Genomic DNA, 27,494 nt, shown 5'->3' with positions numbered 1-27,494 from the left:
ATTTAACTAACCCTCAAAACATCCCAGCGTATTGAGCAAGTATTAGCCCATTTTACAGATGGCAAAACCGAGGCAGGGTGGTTAAGTGACTGTGGAGTCAATAGCCAAGATGGGGATTAGAAGTCACCAACTGACCACATCTCAGCAATTTTACATAGTTGTTTGCAGTGCTGTAGCTGTGCTGGTCTCAGGATATGAGAGAGACCAGGTAGGTGAGGTAATATCTTTTATTGCACCAACTTCTGTGGGTAGAAAGGAAAAGCTTTTGAGACTCTAAGATGTGACAACAAGATCAGTGAAATTCAAATACTTGTCCCATTCACCAACAGCTGTTGGTTCAATAGAAGACATTTCCTCACCTACCTTGTCTCTCTCAATTTTGCATGGTCTCAAACAAGAATAAAAGAGAGAAAGAACCTTATTGCCACATCTCTGGAAAGAAAATTCCCTTCTAGAGGAGCAAAGCCTCCCACACAAGCTACATTCTTGGTTTCAACCTTGAATATTTGCAAGGTTTCAGTAAATTCAGAGGTCAGTTTCTCCAGGAAGTACCTCATTTCAATGGAAATCCAATAGGCTACGGTGCATAATTTACAGACTAAATTGCTCTAATCAAGGGGGTCAAGGCAAATGCTGGGAAAGTCACCCTAGCTGAAAACACACCTGAAAATTGATCTATCGGTTGATTCAATCTTGCCCCAATGTTGTTAACTAGGTTTCCTGCTGTTGCCAAGCAACCATAACAGTTTGCTGCACTGATGCACATTAGGCATTAAATACCCTCACACTTTGTTTTTGCACACGAGGAACAGTCAGGAGAGAAAAGAAAGAGGTCACGTCCCCCTCCTAGATGTACTGTTTGAGCATTTGTTTGACTACAAAGCACACCTGTCAGGAGAAAAAACAACACACAACATATGTTGGAGAAGAACAGGGCAAGTGCCTGGGCCCCTCCAGATGTTCCCCCAAGAAAGGGTCAAATCCCCACGTGAGCTGAGTGGATTGAGATGCTATAAATCCACTGTATTCTGGGTATCCAGAGGTGATGCTCTTGGTAGGTTCAACTGTGCCACACCAGTTCACCAGATCAGCTCTTCCAGACTCTGACTGCACAATGCAAACAGAGGAGAAACTTAAAAGCACAAGGTGCAGGGTCCGGAAAAGGCAGGTCCACACCAGACCCTACACCTCTCGGAAAGCCTGGCCTTGGGATACAGAGATAAAGCCTTCTTTAAGATACAGTTAAGGATGGAACTATTTATACGCCAAGGGCCCAGTCCTGGCATCCGGCTTTATCTCTGAATGGACTCTCATGAGTCAGTATTATTCCTCATGAGTAAGTCACAGAATCGGGCCCTGATTGATCAGGGTCGGATTAATCTTTTGTGGGCCCCACCTCTCACTGCACCCCCGCTTGGCCTTTTCCTCTCGGACCCTGCCTGCCGCTTGCCCAGGGGCAACGAGGGCAGAGAGGGGCCTCAGGGGAAGAGGCCGAGCAGGGGCGTGGCCTCAGGGTGGAGTGTGGGCGGAGCATAGAGAGGGGCCACAGTCTGAGTGTGGGCCCAGCATCAAGGCGCCATTGTAACCCCAATACTGGTACTGGCATACTGCAGTGAGCAGACGCACACCCATTTTACATGAGAAAATTCAGTTGATGTTGCTACACCACCTTCGTTCTGCCCCTTAATTCCCAGCCCTTTTTTCCTTAGGCACATAGGAATTATATGGACAGTAAAGCAAAAGACCCAAACTCATACCCACCTTTGCCTTGTGTATCAGTTGCCTGACCTCAGGCCGTATGCACAGGTCTGTAGAGCATCCGGCCCGACCAGTGCTTAGACTAAGGTAGCTGTCAGGAGGACAAAGTTATATGTAGGGCCTGGCAGAATTCAGTATTTCTTATTTCATAACTTCGACGGGTAACATCAATGTTGATTTTTAAGGGTCCCCCACCCAACTTTTTAATCAATTTAAATTTTCATTGTTGCACATAATTATGGGTTTATGCCTCCCCCTCCCAATTTTTATCATTTTAAATGGTCAGTTTTGGGAAATTCTGGAGAGAGGTGTCAGACAATAATAATTTGACAGCAAATGTTGAGATTCAAAAAGTTAAAGCAGGGATAGGCAACCTGTGGCACGTAAGCTGCTTTTCAGTAGCACTCACACTGCCCGGGTCCTGGCCACTGGTCTGGGGGGCTCTGCATTTTAATTTAATTTTAAATGAAGCTTCTTAAACATTTTAAAAACCTTATTTACTTTACATACAGCAACAGTATCTGACGAAGTGGGTATTCACCCACGAAAGCTCATGCTCCAATACGTCTGTTAGTCTATAAGGTGCCACAGGACTCTTTGCTGCTTTTACAGATCCAGACTAACACAGCCACCCTTCTGATATATAACTAAACTATTGTAAAGTATTATAGACTTATAGAAAGAGACCTAAAAACGTTAAAATGTATTACTGGCACACGAAACCTTAAATTACAGTGAATAAATGAAGACTCAGCACATCACTTCTGAAAGGTGGCCGACCCCTGAGTTAAAACTTTGTAACTGTTAAAACCCAAATTGTCAACATCCCATGTCAAAATATACAGAGTCAATATCCTTCAGCGAAACTCTAAGAAGTTATCAAGCAGCATTTGGCTTACTTTCCCTATCTGTACCGTCTGATTATTATTGATGGAACTATTTGTGCATCGGTGTGTATGTGTACAGTGAAATCAACGTTTACCAACAAATCTAATCCTACCCAGCCTTGTTACTTGCTATCTACCCTGTAACTAGAGGGCAGGAATCCAACTAGTAGTGCCCAGGCCATCTCCAAGCTAATAGATCTGGATGAGTTCCCTCCCTTCCATGGAGACAACAGGCAAACGTGAGCAATGAAGGGGGCGAGAGGGATCGTGGTGCTCTAATGTAGCCTTTCATCATTTCAGGACATTAAAAATGGAAGCACATAGATGGAAATTTGCTAATGTCTAACTCAGCAACTGCCTAATCATTTGCTTTCCAGGATAACAAATCTGGCTGTTTAATGGAGAGGTTTCTCTGGCCACGTCTACACTACAGAATAAAATCGAAATTATTAAAACCGGTTTTATAAAACAGGTTTTATAAAATCGATTTTACGCGTCCACACCAGGGCACATTACTTCAGTGGTGTGCGTCCATGGTCCCAGGCTACCATCGATTTCTGGAGCGGTGCACTCTGGGTAGCTACATTAAAGGAATGAGACCAATAACTTCGATTTCCGTCCACACTAACCCTAAATCGATATAGTAATATCGATTTAAGGTTACTCCTCTCGTTGGGGAGGAGTACAGAAATAACGTGCCTTGTAGTGTGGACGGGTACAGCGTTAAATCGATTTAACGCTGTTTAAATCGATTTAACGCTGTAGTGTGGACCAGGCCTCTCGCTCTTCTGGCTCAGGCAACAGTAACCAGGAAAACCAAGAGGAAGGATGGTCCAGTGCTTAGCACATCAGCCCCAGATTCAATTCCCTAATTTGCCCAGACTTCCTGTGTGACCCGGGGAAAGACACTTAGTCTCTCTGTGCGTCAGTTCCCCTCTGTACAAAGGAGACAACAGCCCTGCTCTGCCTCCTGGAGGTGCTGTGCAGATGAAGGCACTAGAGATTGAGGCACTCAGATTCTCCAGTAATGGGGGGCGCATAAATGCCTGAGACAGAGGACGGAGATGGGATAGAAAGAGAGAGAGAAATCTCAATGAGCAAACATCAGTGAGGATCACTACAAAGGCTAATTTCATCAGTCCACAGAGAACAGCTCACAAGTAGACTCTCCTGCTCTGGACATGCCAATGTCTTGGACATGTCAACCTAACAAAATTTTGGCATCACAGCGATGGATGATCTCGCTCACAGTTCCTCCAATGCGGCCACCAGGGGGTTTCCCTGTGGCCACGACAGTTGCCTGGGCCCCTCCAAGTTCCCTGTAATCTGCGTGGCCACGCAGCTGCCTATTTAGCACCACGCAGGTGCTCAGGGAACCCTCCTCCAACCCCAACCTAGCCCAGCCCCCAATCTGCCACGGCCAGGACACCCCTCCACTGGCCTCAACTCTGCTGCGGCCCGGACTGCCAGCGGCTGGGGTGGCAGGGAGCAGTGCGGCCTGGGTGGCCCCAGGCACAAGCCGGGCACCCCTACCCTGGCCCAAACCCAGCCCAGAACTGCTGGGGCAAAGGAGCGCCTATCCTGCAGCCCCAGCCCTGGAGTTGCCGCAGTGGGGAGAGGCACCTTTCCCCCCAGCCCAGGTGCTGCTGCAGGGAGAGCTGGGGGGCGAAAGGAGAGTCCTCTCTCCCTGCCATTGCCCTGGAGCACCCTCCTGCATCCCAAATCCCTCATCCCCAGCCTCAGCCCCACCCCAGATCCCACAACCCCAGCTGGAGCCCTCACCCCCTGCACCCAAATCCTCTGCCCCAGCCCTGAGCCCCCTCCCACACTCTGAACGCCTCGGCCCCGCCCCCGTCCCATGAATTTTGTTCTGTGCACCATATGAAAGTGATGTGTGACACATCACCTCCATATTGGGGCATGTAACAAAATTCATTCCACACACAGGTGGGAAAATTAGTGGGAACGCTGCCCCTTCTCCCTGTTGCTGCATGCGCCGCCTCTCTGGAGACATAGGTGGGACAACGCTTAGGGAGCAAGGTGAGGGCGCAAGGGGGGGTGAGGAGGCGGGTGGCGAGATGAGTGGTGGGGTAGCAAGGGGGCGTGGGGGGGCCGGCAGGGGAGTGAGGAGGCGGGCGGGGCAGGTCTGGCTGCAGGTGGAGGAGGTGAGCAGTGGGAGTCAGCGGGGGTGAGGAGGCGAGCAGCAAGGCGAGTGGCGGGGGAGCCTGCTGGGGAGTAAGGAACCAAAGGGTGAGTCATGAGCGAGCAGGGATTCTCGCGGTGGGCAGAGAGGTGAGGAGGTGAGTGGTGGGTGGGGGACTGAGGAGAGACATGGGAGGCTAGCGGCAGGTGGGGGATCAGGAGGCCAACAGGGGGTGCATGGGCAGTGGGTGAAGCCTCCTCTTTGGGGAGGCTAGCCCCTGACTCCACCCAACCTCTGGGAGCCAGAGCCCTGAGACCCATCTGCACCCCCTGTGGTTGGAGCCACGAGCGCCCACCCACCTCCTTGCCTGGAGGAGCCCCAGCTGGCCGAAGCCTCAAGTGCTCCCCACACACACACACACACCCCGCGGGCTGGCTGGACCCCAGGGTCCGCACCCCACCCCCACCCAAGAGGAGCTCAGGACTGGCCAAGGCCCCCAGCCCCACCACTTGTCCGGAGGAGCCCCGGGCCAGCTGCTGCCACAGTCGTGTCTCCCCTCCCCAGACCCAAGCCACTCAGAGATGTTTTTCATTATTATTTGGACTTCTATTATGTCAAAGCATTTTTAAATTTACTTCAGAATTGTCGTACAATCACTTTTACCAAAAAAGCAAAGGAAACAATTAAAAAAAGCCAAGAACATGCAAAGCACTTTACTTGTGTTTCTATTCTCTTAAGTCCAGTAAAGAATAGAGACAATTGTGCTTTATTCTTATTACTGAGTCTGCAAAAACAGCAAAGCCTTCCATAAATAAATGACAATGATTTGGATGTATGTATGTGCATATTACTTTATTCATTTAGGAAAAATAAATAATTTTCAGAACAAGTGTCAATGCAGCCACCAGCAAGAGTTGGTGGCCACACTCTCAGGCCACCAAAAAATTTGTTGCGAGAACTCCTGACTTGCTACTAAGGGTTGGGCAGAGAGCAGAAGCTAAATCCAAGAGGACATCTGTCAGCAGAGACACTCACAGGCTTAAGCCTCAGCTTCTGACTAACCCAGTGTAATTACTGCATCTCACACAGTCCTGGACATCCCTGCTCAAAGACCTACTTTCAAGATTTTAAAATGATTTTTATTTTGTGCAAGGAACTGCTACTTCTTAAAAGCTTTTATCAGAAAGGCCCTATTGGGTCAGACCAATGATCCATCTAGCCGAGTATCCTGTCTTTCGACAGCGGCCAATGCCAGGTGCCCCACAGGGAATGAACAGAACAGGGAAACACCAAGTGATCCATCCCCTGTCGCCCATTCCCAGCTTCTGGCAAACAGAGGCTAGGGACACCATCCCTGCCCATCCTGGCTAATAGCCATTGATGGACCCATCCTCCATGAATTTATCTAGTTCTTTTTTGAACCCTATTATAGTCTTGGTCTTCATAACATCCTCTGGCAAAGAGTTCCACAGGTTGATTGTGCATTGGGTGAAGAAATACTTCCTTTTGTTTGTTTTAAACCTGCTGCCTATTAATTTCATTGGGTGACCCCTAGTTCTTGTGTTATGCGAAGGCATAAATAACAACCCTTCCCTAGTTACTTTCTCCACACCAGTCATGATTTTATAGACCTGTCATACACCCACCAACCTCTCTCACGTGGCAAATGAGATTATGCACAAACACTTCTGCACCACCGAGGGGAGGGAAAAGCCTGAGGAGATTTTCCTGCCTTTAAAGAGCAGATTGCTCCCTTGCTGTTAAGTGACCTGCCTCAACACCAGAAGAATAAACAAATAAAGCAGAGAATGGATGGGCCAACCCTAGTATAACCGTTCAACCCTACTGATCCTCAATTGTAATGCAGTCATGGAGTCAGCCCTGCATTCCCCAGAGTTTCAGAGGGGACGCAGGGGATCAAGGAACGTTGAGTCACAGGTGGGAGAAAATCTCAGTGTTGTGGGAGGGTTGGTATGGTTTAATACTGTTGCCCCCTCCCTCACATCACCATTCCCTCTGAAAGCCAAACGAACAAAATATCCGAACAGCCATGAGAAACGCCACAAGCCTCTTTGGCCCCACCCCCTACTGCCAGAACTGTGTTTTGAGCCCTGTGTCTGAAAGAAACCAGGATGCAGATTTTCTTTAGCAAATGTCACAACCCAACACCTGATTTCTGGTCTCCTCCCATACAACTCTCCACCTTCAGTCACTCATCCGCTGTCCAGTCCCAAACATTAAGGTGAGTATGGACTGTGTGAAGCGGAGGCAAGAGATGCTGAGGTCAGGAATGGCACAAAAAATAAATTTGGCCCCATTTTCCGCAAGTTTTAGGCAACTCTGCTAATTTTCTTAGCTGAGTTTTAGCGGTAAATTGAGATTCTAATGCAGACAGATTTTTCATACACTCCATGCAAGCCATGTGGAGCATTACGGAAGGAGGAATCTGACTGGTCAGCAAAGGACCTAGCTACCTACCAAAGTCATACAGGTCAGGACTCATTAGAGATTATTTACCTTTCTGCCAGGCCTCACGCCCCAGAACGGATATAAAAATGCCAGGTGGTTATAGCTTTGTAAAGTGTTCACTGTAAAATATACCGAGGTCACTACGCCCGTATAGACGAATTGTTAAAATTATCCCGGTCCTATGATCTAGATAGACCAGCCTCTCTCAAGAGAAAACCAATTATTAGTATCATTATTTATTATTTATTTTGCAATACTACCATATAAATAAGATGCCAAATAAAAACAAAACCCCAATTAAAATCTTGAATTCTTAATACACTGAGTAGGGAGGGAATACCACAAATAAATTGAAAGAAAAAAATGTAGAAACAGAACAGTAGAAAACAGCTTCCACTTTTGTTGACTTGCCAGGACCCACCATATTCTGCATGTGTTGAAAACATCAGTACCTGAGGCGGTCAGGCAAATAGTTTAGTTATTTGTGAAGTCAGCCACTCATTCAGGGGGAAAAAAAAGAAAACTTCAAACTCAGGGCCTCACTGGTAAAAATCAACGGAATTTAAAAATTAGAGCTTTCTTTTAAAATGTGCTTATCTGCAATGCTGGCTACAGATCTGTCCTACATTAACGACTTCAAGATCTTAAGAGAGAAGCTTTTGTTGTTTATTAAAGCAATTCAGTTCACTGTTGAAGAGAACAGAACAGCTGATACGTACTGACTGGAATGGAATTTTTCCACCGGCTCTGTATCAAAGCTGGAGCAGGCCAATACGGTCGAACCTGAGAGTTACGAACATCTTGGGGATGGAGGCAACTGAAGAAAATGTTCTGGTTCTTTCAAAAGTTTACAACTGAACATTGACTTAATACAGCTTTGAAACTTTACTGTGCAGAAGAAAAATGTTGCTTTCCCTTAATATTTTTAGTCCTTTACCTTTAACACAGCACTGTTCTGTATTTGGGTTTTTCTGTCTCTTCTGCTGCCTGATTGTGTATGTCCAGTTCCAAATGAGGTGTGTGATTGACTGATCAGTTCGTAACTCTGGTGTGCTGAACTCTGAGGCTCTACCACAACTGTAAACATACAATGCAGAAAATAAAACCTCTCCCCCTCTAAAAAGTACAAGCCATTGCTCATCACTCATGCCAGACAATCAGATGTCGAACTCTTCAAACAGTTTTCTGCATTTTGTTGTGCTGTTAACAGCAAAGAGAAATTGTTCATTAGCAGATTTGTTCCCTAAGCAGATTTAATGCTGCCCCACTCACTCATTCACTCCCATAACGGCAGGCGCAAGGTGGGACGCTGCGGGTGCTGATGGGGCTGAGCATAGACCCCAGCCCAGGACTCTGCTCTGCCAGGGCAGGACCGGAGCCTTCCCTGCTCCAGGCCTGTAGTCACACAGGGAACCCCCTGCAGTCCCGCTGTTATGCAAGTGAGTGAGCAGGGCAGAGCAGAGACCCCCAGCCAGGACTGGTAGGAAACGAACCATGAGCAGCCCCCCCGGCTGCTGAATGGCTCCTGCCCTCTTAGTGATCCAAACTCCCAACTCTGCGCTATTCAGCTTATCAGGAGTATAAGACAAGAGACAACAGATGGACACAGACAGACGAGGAATGAGATGACAGTGGTCAGCAAGACAGGCTATGTCTCAACACATCAGTAACCCAACCATGACGACCGCTCAGTGCCAGCTCCATAGACGTGCTACAATACTGACAGAGGTCCCCAAACTGTGGGAATGTTTGGGGCAGGGGGCAGGCCAGCCCCCATTGTGGGGCGGGGAGGAGCATCACCCAGCCTCGCTCCACTCCCAGCTCTGCTCCAGCCCTGCCCCCAGCCTCGGTCCCCAACCACAGCCTGGCCACGGCTCCATACCCTGCCTTGGCCTCTGTCCAACTCAGGGGTGGGAGACACACAGGAGGAACAGACAGGGGCGGGCAACCCTGAAAAGTCTGGGGACCACTGGTATATGGGCTCAATCACAGATTGGAAGAAACTTGATTTGATTGGTCTTAACTAATGTAACATACGAATGACTGTTTCAAACATTTTTACGTGGTGCCACAGGGGAGCCCGAATGGAAGCAAATTAATTTAACAGCACAGGGGCACTTTTCTGCCAACCACTCATGGTTGACAGAAGTCTGTCATGATTTTATATGTACGTACGTGTGAGAGACAGGGAGAGCGCGCAGGTGTAAACAAAATAACCAGTCCACCTAAAAACACGACCAAGGTTAATAATGCAGGGTGCATTCAATTCTTTCAGTGCATTACAAGCCAGTTTGCTTTTTACAAAATAAAAGCAGAGATGCTTCCATAAAACCCAACACAGCACTGATGCTTCAAGCGGCCCCGCACTATTTAATGATGAGCTCCGGCCCCCGCCACCCCATTACCTACATTCAGCTGTTACTGGCAACATAAACACTATCCAAGCTAGCAAATGGGGACGGGAACGCTGGGATCCAGTTAATTCAACTGCTCGTTTCAAGCAACGCTTTAGGAGTGTGCCCAAGTTGCACTCTTTGCAGTTTTTCCATATTTTATCACTGACATTCTCTAGCCATTTATATTTTTGTAAGCCTCTGTTTCTAACCGGCTAAGAGCAGGACCTGGTCAGCATGGTCCCTTTAGCCGGTGCCCAACACAGATGTCAAGTTCAAATTCATGAGGTTTTTTTTTGTTTGAATGGTGAGCTAACCAGGGTGGCACCTCTCCCCACCCCCCATCCCCTCAGATCTCTGCCACGTGCCAAACACAATGACCCTGCGGACTGCCCCTCCAGGAACGCAGGCTTGCATTCCACAGGCACTCTCCAGCCATCCCCATGGCTGCAGCAGGGAAAGCAAACAGCCAGGCAACCAGCCAAATCCTGGAATTACAGATGCACTATTTGGGAGGACCAGGGTAGCTGGCTTCACAGCCTGAGCGATCAGGAGTCAGAAAAATGCAGTTATGGTACAAGGGCAGCTGTGGATATTTCTCTTTCAGGAGGACACAATCTCCTAGCTGTTCTTAGCCAGATTTTCTGGCTTTGTTCTACATATAAAGTCAGAATGGACAACAGACAAAACAGTGCTCATTAGCCAGGCGCACTGAACTCTAAGCAACCCAAATTCCTGCACGCTAGCCACCTGAAACACGGGAATGCAAACAGACTCATTTTCCCATTCTGTTTTGTGTTTACAACAGGTCACAGACTTTTAATGTTCTTCGGAAGGGTTTTCAATTCAACGGACCTTTTGGGGCTGGTTCTGTTTCAGATGACAATTAAACCATCTACATTAATTTCCAACACTACGCAGCCCTGCAGATCAGTTATTTAACCCAGCTGCCAACGTACACACATTCCCTTAATCTGAAACTGACTGATCAATCTGCCTCAAACATGGGGGAGTCAAAAGCTAATGAAAAAAATCCCTCTGGGGCAAAGACACCACCAGATCGGAATAGTTTTATTAGACCTAAACCATGCAAAACTGGAAGCTCTTTAGCTGTTTAATTCTAATACTTTTGACTCTATGAAACATTAACCGTATAAATAATCAAATCCTTTACGTGACTGAGCCGTATGAACAATCTGGGGCCAATAACTCCGAGGTTAATGAAGGCAGTCGTCTTTGGGCTCAAGGATTTTCCTAGCTCTGAAGCCCTGCAAACATCAGAACAAAGGCATCCGCTTTCCCTCCAAGGGCTTCAAAAGGAAAAGCTTTGACTCTCTCCGGGTAGACCACATCAAGACAGCTCACAGACATTCTAATGCTACATTTCTCACAGTGCAATCTGCTTCAGAGCCACATGGAGACACCAGCTAGAGTACAGTAGGGTCTCTGGCAAACCAGCTGGGTTACAGTGCAGACTACAGTAAAGAAATAGCCACAACACAACACTCAGCCACCACCATTGGTGCCAAGGACCAAAAGATCCACGGAGACTGAGTTTCCCTCCCATCCACATCCATCTATGTCATGGTGAAGCACATTAGATGGAGAGTGACGCAGCAGACACTTACCCAGCTCCATTTCTTGTGCGGTACCAGTCTCATGGAGAGGGGCTTCCACCATCAGGGCTCCCAGCCCGGTACCTTCCACCAACTTACATAGTTACACAACCAGTACATGGTGTGTGCGCACACACACTCTGGCCTGAATCTGTGACTATTCTGGTGCATCACGCTGAAAACACAGAGCATGCACTGTTCTGTTAACACCTACAGCGTGTCGCACAAATGCAAGTCAGCAGCCAGCCATGACGGATTTCACTGTTTCCGAAAGGCAGCCTGGTCTAGCGAACCGACCTCGGGTGAAGAAACCATGAATGCCTGTGTTCTAATCTCGGCTCTGTCATTCACTGACTCGTTCTGCAGCCATACACTGAGCACCCTGATTTCCAGAGTTGCTGAGCATGTCCCAGGACTTCAGATGGAATTGTGAGTTCTCAGAGCCTCTGAAGTTAGGCCTGTTCCCTCTGTGCCTCAGTCTCCCAGGCTGCAAAATGAGGTAACACCACTGACCTAGTTCACAAGGCTGCTTAAAGATCGGGTCTGTGATGTGCATTGAAGATTCACAGATTCCCAGGCCGGAAGGGACCACTGTGATCATCTAGTCTGACCTCCCATATAACACAGGCCAGAGAACTGCCCCCAAATAATTCCTAGAGCAGAGCTTTCAGAAAAACATCCCATCTTGATGTAAAAATCATCAGTGATGGAGAACCCACCCTGAGCCTGGGTAAATTGTTCCCATGGTTAATTACACTTACTGTCAAAAATGTATGACTTACTTCCAGTCTGAGTTTGTCTAACTTCAGCTCCCAGCCACTGGATCCTGTTAGACCTTCCTCTGTTAGACTGCAGAGCCCGTTCTTAGATATTTGTTCCCCATGCAGACAATTATAAATGGTGATCATGTTACCCCATAACCATCTCTTCGTTAAGCCAAACGGACTGAGCTCTTTAAGTCTATCGCTAGAAGGGATGCTTTCTAATTCTCTGATCATTCTCGAGGCTCTTCTTTGAATCCTCTCCAATTTATCAACATCCTTCTTCAACTGTAGGCACCAGAACTGTGTACACAATTCCAGCAGCAGTTACACCAGTGCCAAATACAATAACCTCTCTCCTCCTACTCAAGATTCCCCTGTTTATGCATCCCAGGATGGCATTAGCTCTTTTGCTCACAGCATCACACTGGCAGCTCACATTCAGTGAATTACCCACGACCCTCAAATCTTTTTCCGAGTCGCTACTTCCCAGGACAGACTCCCCATCCTGGCAGCATGGCTTCCATTCTTTGTTCCCAGACATTTACATTTAGCTGTATTAAAACACATGCTGTCTGCTCGTGCCAAGCGATGATACTGAGCTCCTTTGCCAAGTGTCTTGAGAGCTACTGATGAGAAGAGCTAAGATTCATTATTGAAGCCAGTCAAAACACTGTCATTGAAAAGAATTTTGAACAAAATGGCTTTTTGCTGCAAACAAAATATTTCACTTTTTTTTTTGATTATTTTTTTTTCCTGATTTTGGACAACAAACCAGAAATTGAAAATTGGAGAAAAAAATGGTTTCTAAAATATATCCAGTTTTGGTTTAAAAAAAAAAATCAGGTTTTTTTAAATTGCAAGTTTGTCCTGAAAACAGTTCTGGAAACCAAAACTGTTTCGTCATTTGGATTCATTTTTTGGTTGAAAAACCAAAACATTTTCCATTGAAAATTTCTGCAAAAATGCAAAAAAAACCAAATTGTTTGAAATTTCCCTTGAAAAAACAATTGGTATTTTTCGACTGGCTCTGGTATCAACTTACTTCCTAATGAACATCTACTATTGTCATCACAAAATGGCCAGAAAACCTGACACAATGAGATCCACTTGTATTAGCACAGCTGTCCACTCTGGGGTCTGCAAGTGCAGGCGGGTGGCAGAGGCTGAATATATTTTGTCCAATACCTGTCTCCATTGTGTTGGGCTCAAGAACAGCCTTGGGGCTATGCTGGCAATTCAGGGGTCCATGAATGTGGCAGTGTTATCTTTGATCACTGCATGTATCTAGGAGAAAGTGCCGAGAAGAAAGGAAGTAGGCTAAAGACACTCGGTGACTCAAAAAGGAGACACTGCCTCTGGTTTTATCCATTACGTTGTTGATTTAGTAGTTAAACCAAAGCATTTCTAAAGCCCAAGACTCGCTGCACCATCAAGAATACAACACTCCGTCCCAGTCATGCTCTCACTATGAAAGGGGAGCAGGATGAAAACCAGGCCTTGCAGGAGAGGGGGAAAAACAATTTCTCCACGGCTGTGTCTGAAACGTCTCTAAATTCAGCACAGTCAGTCAGTCTCAGACCTTTGCTGCTCTGCTCTAATTAAGTATAGTGGCATGCTGGAGCAGTACAAAATATTGCTCGAAAACAGTAGCTGAACGGGGCTTTTTCTCACAGGTCCAGGTGACTCGGGAGGACCTGGCTGGTTTTTAGATGACTGCCCTGCCTAGGAGACACGCTTGGATTGCACAACAGAAGAAAGCTGGCTTTGTGATACTGAGGCACATCTGCCTTTGTGCCTACGGTCTGACCTGGAATGTCCCATCAATTCATTGCCTATATTAATGAGTACGAGAGACTGTGAAAAACAGCTGCAGCTGTCTTCATATTTTTCATATTGACGTCTTCCGGGAACATCTAATTTAACAGTGGGACTTGTGAGGCAATGACCGCACTAGTCCCTGAATGCCTTGCACAAGGGAAAATCCCTCAGCCCTCAAATGGCAGCAAATGCTGGGGCAGTGATTTTGCAGTCAGCTCCACATGGGTGGACCCTTACATGTACACGTGGAGAGAGCCCAACTGACCTCCAGCAGATCTGACTGCAGGTCTGCAGCCTGTGCGCGGTATAGCTGGATGCGGTTTCCTTTATATTCCAACTGCCTCTCTTTCTATTTTGTAACGTACCAATAAATATGGAATATGATCTCTGAGCGAGCACACTGAACCCGGCAAGCAAGGGAAGACTCAGATGAGTTGCCACAACTGGATTCTCTGATCATCTGCTACAGGTGGCTGCTGCAGCATGCTAGATGGGAGAGGAGATGGGGAAGAGAAGCCTGCACTAGATGCTACCTATACTGGGCCTGTTCTGTGGCTGTGAAGCAGCCATCAGCCTCCAGGGCTGTTTGCTCAGCACCGTTCACCAGCTTTAAATTCCCTGAAAGATACCGCAGAAAGGAAAAAGGCACCTCCCGGCTTGCTGGGCGTGGGATCTCATCCTGACCAGTTGTGGGGCTGTCTTCATGTTGCCTTTTGTGTGTGTCTGACTGTAGAGACACAATGTGCATTATTCAGCAGCGGGGAAAGTCTGCCACCATTCCTCCACGCCTGAGCAGATCATTAATGCAGGTCACTCTGTGTGTCCCAGCAAAGCCAATACTAGATTTCCAAAGTTGACTCAGAACGATTCAGAACACAATTTACAGCAGAGCTGTGGGTCCAACACTTTTCCATTTTGCTCCAGCAACTTGAATTCTCAAAAATCCATTTCAGCTTTTAGGTCAGCATTATAGTGACAGGCATCAACTTAAAAATGTGGAAGGCCAGAGTATTAGATGGTTACATGTACCAAAACCAGACCTCAGCTTGACCTTGGAAGGGAGATGCAGGCAACAGAGCTTTTAAATACTTTTAATTTTTAATTCCTTATTTATAACACCTTATTTCCAGACTAAGTTTGTCTAGCTTCGCCTTCCAGGCATTGGATCGGTGTTAGATCTTTTCTGCTAAACCAAGGAGACGGTGTGGAGAAAACTTCAAAGCTTTATTCCAGCATTGCAGCAAAGAGGCCACCGTATGCAAAAGCACAGACTCACCAGGAACATTTCAGAAGGAGAGGAGTGGTCAGTCCTTAGCGAAACCAAGTGTTAGGCAAATATCTTACAAGGAAGGCAAAATCTAAGTTTAACTGAATAGTTAAGAATTGCTCCTCTTCACAAAGGACACGACTCTCTTCCACTGGGTCAAGCTTTCAGGGAGACAGTTCTTATATGCTAAAAATGAAATAAATAATTATCTGATCTCTACCTATGGAGGTTTTAACCCTCACTGGCGCTGCTGGGAGAACAGAATTGCAGTAAAAGCTGTGTTATCTGGCACTTTACCAGCTGGAAAGCTCTATAAACCAGCATTTCTGATCTTCACCGAAAGTCCAGTTTATAGTCCGGTTGGCGTAGGGCCGGCAGGCTCCCTACCTGGCTTCACGTGGCTCACTAGAAGCAGTGACATGTCCCTGCTGCTCCTAGGCGGAGGTGCAGCTAGGCATCTCTGCGCGCTGCCCCAGCCCTTCCCTTCCCTGAGCGCTGGCTCTGCAGCTCCCACTGGCCGGGAACCATGGCCAATAAGAGCTGCAGAGGCAGTGCCTGCAGGCAGAGGCAGTGCACAGAGGCGCTTGGCCGCGCCTCTGCCTAGAAGCAGCACAGACATGTTGCTGCTTGTGGGGAGCCACCTGGATCCAGTGCCCCAACCCCCTCCCAGAGCCCACTTCCTGCACCCCCTCCTGCACCCCAACCCTCAACCCTGAGCCCCCTCCCACACCCAAACTCCATCCCTCCTAGGCAACCGAACTTTTTTTTGTTTGTTTTTTTAAATACTTACCGGCACTCCCCAATCCCCCAACATGCTGGATAACAAAGCTTTTACTGTAACAACAAACCATTTCATTTTATTTCTCTGTGCCTTGCTAACACTCATTCCCAGCTGTAAAAAACATACAGAGCCCATCACAAGGAGGCGTGCGCGCTGGTACTTCTCCAAATAAAGTGCATGCAGTGCGGAGCCAGAAGGGCCCAGAAGTCTGGCTCTCACAAGAGAATGAACATTAAGAAAGTTCAGCTCAGGCACTCTCTCCCGGGCTAGGTGGCTCCTAGGGTTCCTACCTCAGGACAGCACATCCACCCGCTGATGCTGTCTCTCTTGCCTCATATAACTGCCAGATGGAATTCCAATTTCCTAGCAGCAGCAAAACAGTGCCCATCAACTGGGGTTTGGGGAGCACAGCTAAAGACTCCTGCACTGGGAGGGCAGATAGTTAGACAAAAAGGACTAGTGCTGTTTCCATTTCAACTGCATAACAAACAAACAAAATAAAAAGGAAGTATGCACTTCTTCCCTTTTCTCCAATCTGGTCCCCCCACTCAAATTCTTACTCTCTAACAGAAAACTCAACGCTATTTTATTCCTGGCTTGTGCATCCTGATGAGAAGAAGCCCAGACCATCTGCTGTAGATCTTTCACAATGGAGGTGAAAGATTGTACATGGAGACTTCCAGGCAGAAACTAAAGAGGATAACACATGAGACTCATCTTGGCTTGGCTGTTCAGTTCTCTAATACAGGTTTGGACCCAGCTGTTTTAAATACAGTAAACCAGCTTGAATTTGTTGAAAAACTTACTCTGATTTAAATATCCCTTAGAGCACATCTCTCCCACTAAACACACTCTGCAGAGCTATTGCTCTGTGCTGTAAAAGTCATTCTTGTCGAGTAGAAAACTTGCCTGTATAAAATAAACATTGCCTGTAACCAGGGAGAAGACAGAGATTACTCGAAGGCTGACTCTATTCTCAGTGGCAACATTTTGTACAACGGTAGAAAGGGTTCCAGCAATTCCACAAATCCCTACAACGAACTCTCTCTCAAAATTCTTGCAGGACACACCTGCTTGGGGACTGGGAGAGGAGGGTGCCCAGAATGGATCCCTCTCTTACAAAGGGCTCTGGGGAAGGAAAGAACAAAAGAACTACCGTCCATCACGTCTCATACAGGCATTATACCCCGGGCTCCCTTCCATACGGACCTCTCTGTAGATCTCACCCTTGTTGCTTTGAGAGATGGATTGTGCCCAAAGCCTACAAGCTCCTCTCTCCTAAGCACCCCAGAAGGAGGCTCTGTACCCTGGTGCAAAGACCAACTGGAAGAGAGACTGATGCGTGCCGGATGCAGCGTTCTATAACGATTGCCCCCAGCTGCTGTACCAGAGGGAAAATCAATATATAACATTTAAAAGAAACCTTGCCACATTATCACATCTAAATCCGTATTTCCAGGGACATTCTTTGCTCCCATGTACAATGCGAGCACCATTTGAAAAACAAAAAGCAACTTTCTACTTGATTTTCATAGGCGCAGTGTGCTGTTGCAGTCTATATGGTTTTATAAAAATATGCTAATGAGTAAATATAACGTAACTGGAATATGCTTCATGCAAATGGTCTCTTGTAAGGTATCATTACAAAGCTTATAATCTACTGAGTATCAGAGGGGTAGCCGTGTTAGTCTGGATCTGTAAAAGCAGCAAAGGGTCCTGTGGCACCTTATAGACTAACAGATGTTTTGGAGCATGAGCTTTCGTCTGTTAGTCTATAAGGTGCCACAGGATTCTTTGCTGAATCTACTGAGTGTGATTTTCCTATCTATATAAATGTACCACTCTTTTATCTGACACTAGAAATATGAAATATAACTCTGAGGGCCTATTGTAATAACGCAAAGTGTGGGCCATTAATGGTGGTGTGGAATCTTGATGACTCCCGTTAACCAGGACAATTGACTGCAGATGGCTCTGTTTACCTGTAAGTCTTCCTGTATAGGTGTGTGCTGGCAAGTGAGCAATGAAGTCTTGCAGTGACAAGTGATCATGTCACCTGAACTGGAATCCATCTTTAACCTTTACACAGGGTATACCGGATTTATTTAGACCCCATTAGGCATCTGAGTGTTAAACACAGGAACACTTCTGTGAGCTGCTTTCAGGTAAACCTCCAGGTCTGGGGCAAGTAATTCAGACCCTGGGTCTGTGTTGGAGAAGAAGGGAGTGTCTGGCTCAGCAAGACAGGGTGTCGAGTCCTAAGCTGGCAGGGAAAGCAGGGGCAGTAGTAGTCTGGGCACATCAGGTGGCAGCTCCCAGGGGGTTTCCGTGATCCAACCCATCACAGTTGCAGCAATTTGGCTTGGCCTCCATCATTCTCCTGGAGTCTTTTCTCATCTCTAGGGGGCTGGGGACCAAAGTCTGAGCTGCAGTTTTCCCAAGTCCCTAGCAACAGGAATGTTTCCCGGTGCATCAAGACACAGGGTGGGGGAGCTGATATCTTTTATTGGACCAACTTCTGTCAGGGAGAGACACACGACAGTCCTAATGCATCTGTCAGAGTGAGATACCACACCAAGACTTGCTCCCACGAACAGTCTGGCTTCAGTGGGCCGATTCATGTCAGTAAGCACTACACCCAGAGTAAATGCTGCTAGAATTGGGCTAAGGAAGCACATTTCCTTACCCATGTTACCAACCTCTTATATTATTAAAACTGGGAAAAATTTCAAATCTGAATTAAGACTTCATCTCTTTACCTGCATGTTTGTGTTTCTTTCAGCTTGGACAAAGAAATTCAATGGCGTCAGTTTTGGGGCTTTTTTACAGTTAGTTTCACTTTCAAATTCTCAGGGTGCCACAGAATCCTAGAAATGTAGGTCTGGAAGGGACCTCGCAAAGTCATCAATAATAAATAATAAACCTAGACCCTCCCTGGCTGCTGTTTGTCCAACCTGTTCTTAAAAACCTCCAATGATGGGGATTCCACAACATCCCTGGGAAGCCTGTTCCAGAGCGTAACTACCCTGAGAATTAGAAAGTTTTCCCAACATCTAACCTAAATCTCCCTTGCTGCAGATTAAGCCCATTGCCTCTTGTCCTGCCTTCTGTGGGCATGGAGAAGAACTGATCACAGTTCTCTTTATAACAGCCCTTAACATATTTGAAGACTTCTCAGTCAGGTCCCCCCGCAGTCTTCTTTTCTCAAGACTAAACATGCCCAGCTGTTGATTTTTTTTAACCTTTCCTCATAGGTCAGGTTTTCTAAACCTTTCATCATTTTGGGTGCTTTCCTCTGGACCCTTCCCAATTTTTGAACATCTTTTCTAAACTGTGGTGCCCAGAACAGGACGCAGTTCTCCGGTTGAGACCTCAGCAGTGCTGAGCCGAGCAGGACAGTTACTTCCTGTGTCTCACACACACTCCTGTTAATACACCCCAGAATGATATTAGCCTTTTTTTCTTTTCTGCAACTCCATCTCATTGTTGCCTCATATGCAATTTGTGACCCACTATCACCTCCAGACCCTTTTCAGCAGTGCAGCCACCTAGCCAGTTAGTCTCCATTTTGTCATTGTGTGCTTGATTTTTATTTCCCAAGTGAAGTACTTTGCACTTGCCTTCATTGAATTTTATCTTGTTGAATTCAAACCAATTTTCCAATTTATCAAGGTCCTTTTGAATTCTGCTCCTGTCATCAAAAGTGCCTGCAACCCCACTCAGATTGGTGTCATCTGCAGATTTTACAAGCATACTCTCCACTCCAGTCTACAAGGCATTAATGAAAATATTGACTAGAACCAAACCCAAGGCTGATCCCTGTGGGGCCCCACCAGATATGCCCTCCGAGTCTTACAGTGAGCAATTGATGACTATTTGAATGTGGTCTTTCAACCACACGTCATTTCCCTAGTTTGTTTATGAGAATGTCATGGGGGGCAGTGTCAAAAGCCTTACTAAAATTAAGATATAGGATATATCATGTCTACTGCTTCCCTCCTATCCACTAGGCCAGTAACCCTGTCAAAGAAGGAAATCAGGTTGGTTTGGCATTCGATACCTTGTACCCTGGTATCCCCAAGATGATTACAAACTGATTGTTTAATAATTTGTTCCAGTATTTTTCCAGCTACTGAAGTTAGACTGACTGGTCTATAATTCTCTATGTCCTTTATGTTCCCATTTTTAAAGACAGGTACTGTGTTTGCCCTTCTCCAGGCCTCTGGGACCTCACCTGTCCTCCAGAAGTTCTCAAGGATAATTGCTATTGGTTCTGCGGTTGCTTCAGTTAGTTCCGTAAGTATCATAGGATGAATTTCATCGGGCCCTGGCAACTTGAATACATGTAATTTATGTAAATGTTCTTTAACCTGTTCTTTCCCCATTTTGGGTTGCATTCCTTCCCCCTTGTTCATATTAATTCTGTCTTGCTGGCTATGAAACTGATGTACCCTAACTGCGTCAGCCTGATGAGCTCTTGGCTCGGGGAAACTTTGACTTTGATCTTTTTGGTGAAGACAAACAAAATTGTCATTAAATACCTCAGCCTTCCTGATGTCACCAGTTATTAGCTCTCCTTCCCTACTAAGTAGAGGACCTTCACTTTCCTTTGCCTTTCCCTGGCTCCTAATGTATTTAAAGAACCCCTCATTCCTATTTTACCTCCCTTGCTAGGTGTAACTCATTTTGTGCCTTGGCCTTTCTGGACTGGTCCCAACAAGCTTGCCCTATTCTTTCGTACTCCTCCTTAGCAATTAATCCGTGTTTCCAGTTTTGGTAGGATTCCCTTTTTATTTTCAAGTCATTAAAGAGCCTAATGGAGCCATATTGACTTCTGACTACTCTTCCTTTGCATCGGGACAGTTTGCTGTTGTGCCTTCAATACTCTCTCCTTAAGAAATCACCAGCTCTCCTTTATCCTTTAGCTACCAGCTCACTGGGTTTGGTAAAGTCGGCTTTTTTAAGTCCATTGTCCATATTCTGCTGCTCTTGCTCCTTCCTTTCCTTCGGCTCATGAAAACTCTCATTTTATGGTCACTTCCACCCATATTCCCTTCCATCTTCAGACTCGCTACCAATTCTTCCCTATTGGTCGGAGTCAAGTCTAAAATGGCTGTGCGTAGGGTTCCCTCCTCCACTTTCTGAAACACAAAGTTGTCTCCAACACATTCCAAGAACTTCTAGGAATTTTTGAGTTTTGCCATATTACTTTTGCAAACCGAAGTCTGGGTAGTTAAAGTCAGTCCCCCATACTACCACATCTGGTGTTCCGGGTATTTCTGTTACTTGTTACAGAAATGCCTAGTAAGATGAGGCCCTGAAACAAACTCTTGTGTCAGAGGCCTAGTCTGAGGCCTGAAGCCTGAACCAAAGTACTTCTAGGCATTGCTAAGCAAAAGCTGGGCTGTGAGCCAGTGGCAGGCCTCACTCACAGAAGCTGGCGAGAAGAGAGTTGTTAGAAACAGGTGCAGTCACACATATAAATGCTAACAAGAGGAACCTGTTTCAAGATGGCACCTGGACAGCCCGATACAAGGACACTACACAGACATAACAAGGAACAGGCAGGTGCATCTTAAAGACAGGACAGCATGGTGGATAGATCTGTTTGTCTGGAACAACATGATCAAAGGGGAGATAGCACCCTAATGAGCCAAGGGGCTGTACCTCAATACGTCAGCAGGGATGAGTAATCTGTCCTGTAACTGTATAAAAGTAGGTCTCGGAGCGCGTATCTTTGTCTAGCCTAGGGGGCAGTGCAGAGTCCCGTCACTGACGAGCTGTGTCCATTGCCAGGGGGCACATATTCATAGTATGTCCTGTAGAGTCTATAGGAAACTATTACTGTGCTTTGTTTGACAATAAACCTGGCTTGGGTTCCTTCGTACCTTACTAGAGTCTGTGATCTTTGGGGGTTCTCTCAGGGTTTGCTGTGTCAGCTAAATGCGCAGAGCTGGGGCAGCACACAGAGGGAACACGCATGCAGCCAACTTATCATCGAACAAGAGCAGAGCACCACACCGGTAGCTACTGACAACAGCCAGATCCACCTCCTCTTGCTGACTTGGTGGTCTGTAGCAGACCGTAATCATGAAGTCACTCTTTTTTTTTTTTAACCTTTTTCTTTACCCAGAGACTTTCAACTGCTCTGGCTCTCACCTCCTTCTAGGCCCCAGAACATACATACATACATATATTCATTCCTGGTCAATAGCGCAACACTTCCTCCCTTTTTATCCTGCCTTTGCTTCCTGAACAAACTATACTGCACTATACCAATATTCCAGTCATGAGACTGGTCCCACCAAGTCTCTGTGATGCCAACTATGTCATACTTGAGATTATGGCTAATACTTGTAGTCCTTCCTGTTTATTCCACATACTCCTCGCATTTGTGTACAGACATCTAAGATACTGAGCAGATTCCTCCACTGATTTCCCTCTCGTTGCTCCTAGGATCCTATTGTAATTTTCCATGGCCCCACCTTACTCTGTTACGGTCACCTCTTTTTATTCTTACCCGTGGGCTTTGTCATCTGCCCCCACTGAACATAATTTAAAGCCCTCCTCCCTAGGTTAGCGAGTCAGTGCAGGAAGATGCACTTCCCCTTCTTGGTCAGGTGGACCTCATCTCTTGTCAGCAGACATTCTTTGCAGAACATCCTTTCATGGTTAAGGAAGCCAAAGCCCTCCCATCGACACCATGTGTGCAGCCACGTATTCATCTGCAGGATCCATGTGTCCCTACCTGGGCTCTTACCCTCAGCTGGGAGGGCAGACCAGAAACAACCTGCGCTCCAGACCCCTTCCCCCTTGCTCCCAGAGCTGATCTGCTCCAGGTCACATCTGCCAGTAACATTAGTGCCCATGTGGATGAGCCTCGGCAATCTTTCCATGACTTGGACACAGGCTACAGGCAGGCAGCGCATCTCCTGGGACACCACAGCACATCAGCAAACAGATGCCTCAGTCCCACCTCAGAAGGAAGTCCCAGACCACTAGCACCCTAGGCCTCCTCCTCTTGGTAGCAGTGTCTGTGAGCCAGTACAACATATCAGTTCTTCACCTCGATGGATGGGGGACCTGGACGGGGGACCCAAAGCGGCCAGCAGCCAGTCTCCTCCCCACAGAGCAGCCGGTTCTACTGCCTTCTCTGGTGCCACTATAGTCATCCACCCCCATGTTCAGGTTGCAAGCAAGGCTGGGGAATGTTTGTTTAAAAAACGTTTGCACTGAAACTTTAAAGAAATATTCCAACAATTTTTCAAAGTGGTTGTGGTCGTTAGAAATGCCCAGTTTAACAACATACACATTTGCAGCTATATTTGTATGTCCCATTAACTTACCGCCAATCTATAAAATGCTGCGCACTCTGACAGTGTTACAGAAATAATTACGCACAAAGACACTACGTTGAGAGAGCATTAACGGTTGTAAAGTCAAGTACGCTAAAGTCAGGAAATGCCATAATTAAGTTGGCCTGTGCAGCCCTAACTCAGCCCCCTCGGGCATACGCCTCTGATATTGTCTTTAATGACATGCTCACATACGATTTTTCTGCAGGACACCTGCCTCCCCAGCCCTCCCAGCTCCCAATCCCAGGCTCCTGGCACAATTCCTTCCCCCCACCCCCGCCACTCCTGATGCCCAGTCTCCTTGCCTATCCAGTCCCAGATTCTCTCCTATTTCCCTCCTTATCTCAATCTACTCCTTCCCCTCCCCTCCTTTGTCCCTTCGCCATTCAAATCAGATGGCATCCTCCTCCAGGCTGCCTGGGTGCACACGTGAGATAGATTTCCTTGGTCTTCACGTCAGTCCCAGGCCCTGCCCTGGCCTGGAGCAGCTGGCACGGCCCTTACAAGGAAAGTTGAACTTTGGCCCTGCTGCTCTGGGCTGCAGCATGTGCAGCCGCACTGTGGGGATGGCACATGCACGGGCTGGTCACCAGCAGGAGCCGAGGGAGGCTCGAGCATGCTCAGTGCGGATGGAATCTTTGGCAATTTAGCTGCTGAAATCAAAGAAGTCTCTGTAGAGCATGTGTGAACTGCGATTTTCCTTGGCCAAATCTGAGCAAAATTTTACAGGGATGGCAAAAGGCACATCCCAGACACAAAGCCAAATGTCAGATTTCTGCTCCAAAGCCTGAGGATGCGAGGGCTGTTCAAAAGAAAAGGAGACCAGATTTTTTTAATTATTATTGGAAATGGCTGAACCATTTTTGGTGACATTTTCATAAAGTCAGCAGGAAGCAGACATCCAGCCTGGTGAATTTCAGCCCAAATGGTTAAAGTTTGGCCAAGTTATAAACAATTAAAAACAAGGTCTTACACCAGGAGCGTCAAGCAACCTTAATAATAGGTGGTGCTACAGTCCCGCACGTAATATTTTAAATCCTCTGAGCAAACTGATGTCAGTCTACCTCAAACAGCAGTAACAGATCACTCATTTCAAATCAACCTTCCTCAGTACAGATACCAAAATTGGAAGCGAATGACAAGATGATAATTTAGGAGGAAATTACATTTTCCAGATAAGTTACATCCACAACTATATTTAGCAACAAGTAACAAAATATCAGCACATATTCTGTAAATACGTATGTTCCTCCAGAATCTCAAGTGAGACATTTTAAAGATTTTCTTCACATATGGACTGCTAAAAATCTACCTTACCCAGCTGGTATTTGATCGTGTTATTAACTGCTATTTTAAATAAGGAAGCAGAATACAACCTCTCAAAACTGAAACTTCTAAACTACAGCATGCCTAGAGATAAACTTGCTGTCCTCTGATCTCCATAGCACGGAAAACTACTTTCTTATGTGAGCTACAACACTTGCGCATCATTTCGCCTGCAAACGTCATTTAGCTCACCAGTGAAACGCTATTATGTACGTAAGCATCCATTTTTTGTGGCCTACATATAATCTATTGGATCAATGTCTGAAACTAATTCCTCTCCTTCAAAACTGCCAGCTTTGCAAGAAGACTAACGCCAGCGTCTTTCCACCTTTCACCTATCCAAGCGATATTAATCACAACTGCATCACTCAACCTATTGGAATTTCTGATCTAAACGGATGAATTTTCTCTACTTCAGGTATTTCGAGAGGTCGGTATCTAAGGGCTGAATCCGGGAAAGGGATACCGTACTACTTCCCCTGCCTCCATTATGGGTCAAAGCCAGGAAACAGTGCAACTTCTTCCTTCTCATTTCCTCAGATTTCTACCCAAGAGAGTTCAGGAGGTTTAAATCAGCACCTGGCACTCGATCCATCAGATATGCTAATAAGGTATCTTACCTTAACAAACACCCTCAAGAGCAGACTCATCTATCTTAATTGGTAAACGCTTCATTAATAATGCAGCTAAGGAGTCTCAAGTTAGAAGTATAAATAGCAAGTTCTGATGCAAGGGCTTTTTCTGTTCTATCAGCATGGATTCAGAAGAAAGGTCTCCACATCTTTGACTCACTGTTCGGCATTGCAGAGAAGAGAGAAGATCCCTTTTCAGCAACCAGAGGGTGAATAAAAAGCCCCATTCTTTTTCAGCCAAGATTAACCTTCAGATTATCCAAGGCATCAACTCAACGGGGGAGGGGAGGAAAAGAGGCACATAGGAGAATATTCCTGAATTGGAAAGAACTGAGGATCAGGGAAAGCTGTCAAGTGACATAGCTAAGGTCAATAAATCACCACCACTGAGGCAGTGTCTTGTATGCTGCTGATCGATTACAGGAAAAGCATTAAAATGTCTATTCAGTTAAGTCAGAAATTCCAGCCTCATGATTAACACTGCTTTTAGCCAGAGGACAAAGCAGGATCGGACAGAAGTCCATCAGAAGGGACATCGTTCAGAACAACATCTAGCATATGTAAAATTCTGTACTCTGCGATGAAATGACCTGACAGCTACCACATTAGTCTCTAATTTTCCACTTTAAAAAGTCAGCCAAAACAAGAGGAAAGTTTCTGAAATCCTGCAGTGTTCACACATTCCATGGGTGTTGAAATAACAGGCTTGGAGTCTTTTTCCTATAAATTCATCCTGTATATAAAGTCAGGCAATTAGATATTTAAACATATGGTATCATAAGTCAGTCCAGCTGGAGACTACATTGTGCTAATCTAATCAAGTTTTATCGGCATCGTTCCCATTATTTGTACACAGATCCTTTTTACCTAAACGAACAGCCCTTGCTGCTGTAAAATATATGCAGTGGTCACCATTAAGGTCTATATTTGCCAACAGCGACAACAGCTTTTCCCTAGACTCAGAAGATGAAATAACTGTGGCTTCTCAGTACTATGACGTGGCGACTGTTGGCAGATGTTGACTTTTTTAATGGTGATCACTAGAAGTCCAAACCAAGTCCCAATAAAGTAAATGGAAGACTCCCATTGATTTCAGTGGTGGGTCTTCATGATAGTTTGAAATATTGAGAACAATGGGTTTTTAATCACTTTCCTTCAGACAATTTTCCAGCCACCAATTTTTCCCTGCTATTCAGTCATCATGTTGCCCATCTGAATTTTAATCAAGTGTCCCTACTTATCCCCCTACAAAATTCCTCTCTAACCCTGATGTTTCTATCCACAACGTTTCTTGGGTTTCTTTTCTAATTAGCTATAATTGCTTGATATCTTTCTTCAGCAAATAATTTTAAAGTAGTTAAAACTTGGGCCTAGAAACCAAGAATCTTTTCAAAAGCATCCAAGTTACTCTGCAGCATTTCAATGAGATGTAGGCTACTAACTACCTATCTTCTAAAAACTGGATTTAAGCCCTTTTGAAAACTGTCTGCCTAGTCACTGTCACTAACACTTAACACTCAAAAGCTGACTGCCAGGGGAGGGGTTATTTTCATAGGCTAAAAACAGTCCATTTTCCATAAACTTCCATAAACTTTTTACAGGATGATTTTAAGAGTTAGATATATATAAAATGGAGTATACAATTTTTGTACCTGCTGCAAACAGCTGACCAATTAATGGTATTAACGTGTTTTTGCAAAGCATCTGGGTTACTATCTAAGGCCTTTCCATACACTGTTCACCTCAATAGCTAAAATTGATTAGCAGCTTAAGAGAGCACAGTTTCAAACACTGACCTCATGCTTCAGAACAGAATCAATCCATAACAAATCCCTACAAGAGAAACGCATCACAAACCAGGAAGCTTCAGAGACAGCCAGCCCTGCAGAATGTCAAGGCAATTGGAAGCGAGCTTCTTTGGCTGCTCTGAATTCCCAAGATGCACTGATTAAAGTTTTACCAAAACAAGTGGTTAATGGGATCTCCTCTGAAATGCAAAAGGCCGGCGTTAGAGACCCCTCAAGACCTGTCTGCTATCTGTACAAATTCCCCATTTACAATTCACTGCATTGTGTGCGGCATCTTTCAGACAAAAACTGTCCCCAATTTCAAGAGCATTTTTCCCCCTCCTCTGAGCTGCTATTCTGCCAATTGCTCTAAAGCCTGCTGCTTTAATGCTGTCACACTAATACCTCCAAGCACCAGGGTGCAGACAACACAACAGAAAACAGATCTGTTACCTTCCTCCCTGCCCTCCCCCTCTGCACTTTCCCCTCCTGCAGACA

The 27,494-nt window shown here is 46.0% G+C and overlaps 1 protein-coding gene across 2 annotated transcripts in view; it reads right to left on the bottom strand.

Moving 5' to 3' along the window:
* The window catches only part of ZSWIM5 (zinc finger SWIM-type containing 5), a 153,209-nt gene that overhangs the window by 70,137 nt on the left and 55,578 nt on the right, over positions 1–27,494 (bottom strand). The window contains exon 1 of one of the 2 annotated variants that reach the window (XM_050961122.1): positions 128–158. The exons of the other annotated variant lie outside the window; for it this stretch is intronic. Coding sequence (XP_050817079.1) covers positions 128–140 — 13 coding nt within the window. The 5' untranslated portion in view covers positions 141–158. Of the gene's footprint in view, positions 1–127; positions 159–27,494 lie in introns of those variants that run through there. 2 annotated transcript variants of the gene reach the window in all.

The sequence above is a fragment of the Gopherus flavomarginatus genome, chromosome 7 (assembly GCF_025201925.1).
Source record: "Gopherus flavomarginatus isolate rGopFla2 chromosome 7, rGopFla2.mat.asm, whole genome shotgun sequence".
Classification (NCBI taxonomy): Eukaryota; Metazoa; Chordata; order Testudines; family Testudinidae; genus Gopherus; species Gopherus flavomarginatus.
The sequence above is the reverse complement of the archived record's forward strand: the minus strand, read 5'-3'. Positions and strand labels throughout refer to the sequence as shown.